At 48.8% G+C, this 4,665-nt stretch overlaps 1 protein-coding gene across 1 annotated transcript; it reads left to right on the top strand.

Annotated features, from left to right (window-relative positions):
* Window positions 1–1,089: 1,089 nt before the first annotated feature.
* Window positions 1,090–3,463, top strand: ANOM_011791 (uncharacterized protein; the record flags this gene model as incomplete). Its single annotated transcript, XM_015557047.1, has 5 exons — window positions 1,090–1,890; window positions 1,948–2,240; window positions 2,442–2,500; window positions 2,613–3,229; window positions 3,296–3,463. 5 exons carry the CDS (start codon window positions 1,090–1,092, stop codon window positions 3,461–3,463), a joined length of 1,938 nt encoding a protein of 645 aa, XP_015400967.1.
* Window positions 3,464–4,665: the final 1,202 nt, after the last annotated feature.

The raw sequence follows: 4,665 nt of genomic DNA, 5'->3' as shown, positions 1-4,665 counted from the left end.
TTTTTTTTAATTTTTGTTTTTTATGTGGCCCTTGTGCCCACGCCACCGGCAGTTTCTCTCCTGACAGAAGACCGCTCTAGACAGTGTTTTATTTGTTTTGGGCTGTTTTCGTGGCTCATGTCGGTGAACTGGCATACCGGGCTGCATGTGACTTGATATCAATCGATATCTTGGGTCCATGGTTGATATGGAGGAACTGGAGATCTTCTGCTCTCTTCTTAGGTATTGGGGATAAGGGGAAGGAAGAGGACAGGTAAAGGGTCTTGAATGAGTATGATATCTCCCATTTACATTGAGGTAAAAGTAACCAGGTAGAAAGAACTACAGTCCCTCGTGAACCGTACAAAGGAAAGTCTCCAGTAGAGATTGTGTATAGATGGATCCTTTGTCGCCGCGCTGGCTGCGCTTCTCCCTTGAACAAAGACTTAGTGGATCATAATGAAATTGATCTCGTCTTGTGATCATTGCGTTTTATTCTGGGATTGAGAGGTAATATAATCTAATATTCACTCAATACTTGTGAGCTGTGTGTATAGGCATAGAATACCTGGAGCGTAGCCAATGCATAATGGACAGGCTTTGTTTGGTATGCAGATGAGATCGTCTGCGAACCTCTGACACAGTATGTTGATTGCAGTAAAAGTACCTATTAGACTATAATAGGCAGCTGTTCTTTGTCTATAAAACTCTACAGGAAAGGAGCGACATGTTCAAGCTAATTGAATTCAACCTCGGTTCAATGCCGCCAAGCTGCGGTGCCAGAAGACGAACCTACCAGAAACACGCCTTCGTTCGGATCGAGGATCTATGTGATCTGAATTAGATATAACTTGAGATAGAACTCTCGACTGATTCAATCCCTTGTCATCTGGATTGTGCACGATTCTATCCAAACAAGATATTGTAATCGGACACCCGGCAGTCATCGGTTATCGATAACCCCAACCCCGAGCTTATATATACAAATAAATATATTCCCCGCACCACGACTAAGCAACACCGAAGAACACCAAATTTAAGGACATCCATTACTTCCTTTACGAATCCACAGTGTAGAGCACAACAAACAAAAGCAAATCCATATTCAAAATGTCAAAAGCAGTCTTTCTCTCCCGAACGGAGGGTAAACCCGGGCAGGTTTACTATCCCCTCTCCGTTCAAAACCTACCCCTGCCGACACCGGAGGGTCGCGAGTTACTGGTGAAACTCACCGCGGCGTCGCTGAACCATCGTGATGTCTTCCTGCGCCAGCATCTTTACCCCGGTATTACATTCGACGTTCCTCTGGGGGCAGATGGTGTTGGCGTGGTCGTCGGTGCTGGTCCCGCGGTGTCGAACCCAGAGCGGTGGCAGGGCAAGCGGGTGATACTGAACCCGGGAACGGGTTGGAAGGACTCGCCTGATGGACCGGAAGACCCCAAGGGCTATCGGATCATGGGCGGTACTAAGCTCTACAATAAGGGAACCATGCAGGACTACCTCACCATCGACGAGTCCGAGGTCGAAGAAGCCCCCGAGCACTTGTCCGATGCGGAGGCCGCTGCTTTGCCCTTGACGGGATTGACCGCATGGAGAGCCTTGGTGGTCAAGGCGGGCGAGAGAAACTCGGGCAAGGGTGCTGCGGTTTTGCTTACTGGTATTGGAGGGGGTGTTGCACTGATGGCACTTCGGTTCGCCGTGGCCAAGGGCGCAGATGTCTACGTGACAAGCTCCAGCCAGGAGAAGATTCAGAAGGCAATCGAATTAGGTGCAAAGGGTGGTGTAAACTACAAGGAAGAAGCCTGGGAGAAGAAGCTCCTTACGATGCTCCCCCCGGGAAAGAAGGCTTTCGATGCTATTATTGATGGCGCCGGTGGCGATTCGGTTGAGAAGGCGGTCAAATTGCTCAAGGTGAGCCTCTCGATATCTATGCATCATATTTGTTTATATGTCACTGACAAGGCCCAGGCTGGCGGTGTGCTCTCGGTTTATGGAATGACTGTCTCTCCCAAGATGCCTTTCTTGATGCAAGCTGTCTTGAAGAACATTGACGTCCGTGGCTCGACTATGGGTTCCCGCAAGGAATTCGAAGAGATGGTTGAGTTCGTCAGAGCAAACAAGATCCACCCGGTGATCTCGCGCGTTCTGCAGACCGAGCTGGGTGACATCGCCGGGCTCGACGGGCTATTCCAGGATATGAAGGAAGGCAAGCAGTTCGGGAAGTTGGTCGTCGAATTCGGGAAGGCTTCGGGATGCAAATTGTAAGGATCTAACTTGGTACTTGAATCATTAGCGAATCTCATCGTATAGTGAGGTATGTATACATTGTCCCGGTCGGGATGGATGAGGCTCACCGTGTGATTGCCGATGAACTTGGTATACAGCAACCACAAAGGCCTAGAACGAGTGATGAATAGATATTCTTTGTAGTCATGAGTACGCTTACCTTTGATATGATCTAGTCCGCCGGGTCGCGCTTTCCTTGGAACTCATCCTACCAGGCCGCTAGATCGACCTATCTGTAGGACCCGGCGTAGCAAGACCTTTTCAGAGAACAACCAGTATAGCGCCATCATTATAGCCTGTGACACATATATCTGCATATCTTAAGGAAGTGTCACTCCATTCATTAGTTGTTTTAATCACGAAGCTTCGGCGTCCTGGGGTCCCGGAGATGAGTGACGATATCGTGCAGTTATACGGGCCTGGTCTATCCTTTTATCTGGCTCACGGAAAGTCTTTAGCACGAATTACTACGCCCGTGGGATCGTCCGGCATGTCACTTAGGGATGTTGCTGATTCCACTGTGATGAGGTCGAAGAGGTCAATCGGCATCCGGGATGGAAGCAACACAGACATACGAACCTCGAACGCCTGCCAGAGATACTCAGCTACTCTGAAGGCATTGCATGCCAGCAATGGACTACTAGAAAGCAGAGCAAAAAATCTAAGCGATAATCTTGTTGGGCTCGAGCTAGACGTCATGAGAGTCCAAAGCCACATAGCCTCTCACGGGGAGCTTCTGATGACATGGCAAGCCGATATCCTTACGCGTCTCGTCGAGGTTGTGTACAAACGGAGTGAGTGGAAGATGCCAGGAGGTATCACTGCCAGTTCTCATGAGGGCATGGATGAAGCGAGAGTCACTCTGCTGTATAGGACTGCGGCGCGGAAGATCAAAAAGGAGACGTTGAGGAGGAATTTCGGTCTTTCGGTGCAATACTATCTTGCCCTGCAAAGGTATGATGAGGTGAGTGATCTATTGTTTGAAACCATTGTTAGTCTTCGGTCTTCCCTCTGTCTGACCTCATTGTAGATTGTCTGCTTTCGAAGCATCAATCGGACTCGTTCAGAGTGCACGTTCGCTCGATGGTTAATGTCGCAAAAGGAGACTCACGGTCAAATCGGTTTGTTCAATTTCTGGGCCAGATTGTTTCCCTTATGCTACGGTCGGACCGTGAAAGAAACATCAGAGATGTTCTGATGATTTGAGAGAGGGCGGAAGTTCATTCATTGATTCATTAATGCATTCATTTTCCACTGCAACTGGTTTCGATGACTATTTTGAGTGTCGGAAGTTGCACCAATGAGGTTCATCCATGGTCGGCTCTGTGGCCTCAGAGTCGCTGGGTGAGACATTTTAGATAACTTGTTTCTCGTTTATTGAAAGAGGAGATTGCGCTGGTCCTGGGCGAGAGGCCACAACGCAGATGCTTTGTATTCTCATTAGGGCAGACTGGAAGGTGAATTGGTTTCATGTCTTCGGAGGATCTAGCACAGTCACCTCCGAGGAGAAATATATCTATTTTCTCAGTAGATGCTCCAGGACGCCATAAATTCCCTATTAAACTTAAGTATATCACTCTATCTATAGTATATTTGGGTGTCATATTCATATCGGGTTATGGGGTGATATAGCAGGAAATGTCTTGATATTCAAATCAATCTGATGACCTAAATTAATCAGAAAAACACCAAAGTAGCAATTACACATCTTCGAAGTCACGCAGTTGACTGGCCATAGAACTGTGATGTTCTAGAACGTCCGTTTCCCTGAACATGGAGATTGGTGTAGGATACCTGACAGAGCACCGCTATTCGATGCCAGTCTATAATGGAAGCTATTGTCTGTAATCTGACATTAGTCTGACCTCATTTTTGGTCGGTCCTTGGCCCTAAAAGGTCAATGACTCCTGATTTCTAGCGCCACGCAGGCTGGGATTCTACAGCACCGCGGCCGACCCAATCACGGCGTGATGTGGATGGACTGACAAGTGACGAGCTGTAGAGAGATAGCATGATTATTCTGTCTGGCAGAGAGTCCTGATCGGCAGCTGCAGGCCCTGTTGCAACGATAACGCACCCCTTTGCACGAAGCGCCCGCTGGGGGAGGTCGCCGTGGGGTCATATCGGAGGTGACAGGAGGGAAGACAGGCTCAATCACACCAGTGGCCGCGAGACACCACACCCCAATATACACAGACTAGTGAGTCTCTAGGAGGACTAAAAAACTCAGGGATTGTCTCTGAAGGACGGCCTCGTGCTCTCATCTACACCATAGGTACCCAATCTGCAGTGTGCGAGCATCCCACCTGCGCATACGGCTCAATCAGAGCCATCGACGCCAAAAATATCAGAAACCCAGCCACTCAGAGGTGCGTTCGCACCGGTAGGCCCTGGGATCGT

Source organism: Aspergillus nomiae (assembly GCF_001204775.2).
Source record: "Aspergillus nomiae NRRL 13137 chromosome Unknown contig00723, whole genome shotgun sequence".
NCBI classification, from domain to species: domain Eukaryota; kingdom Fungi; phylum Ascomycota; class Eurotiomycetes; order Eurotiales; family Aspergillaceae; genus Aspergillus; species Aspergillus nomiae.
Note: the sequence above shows the minus strand (reverse complement) of the source record. Positions and strands in the feature narration are given on the sequence as shown.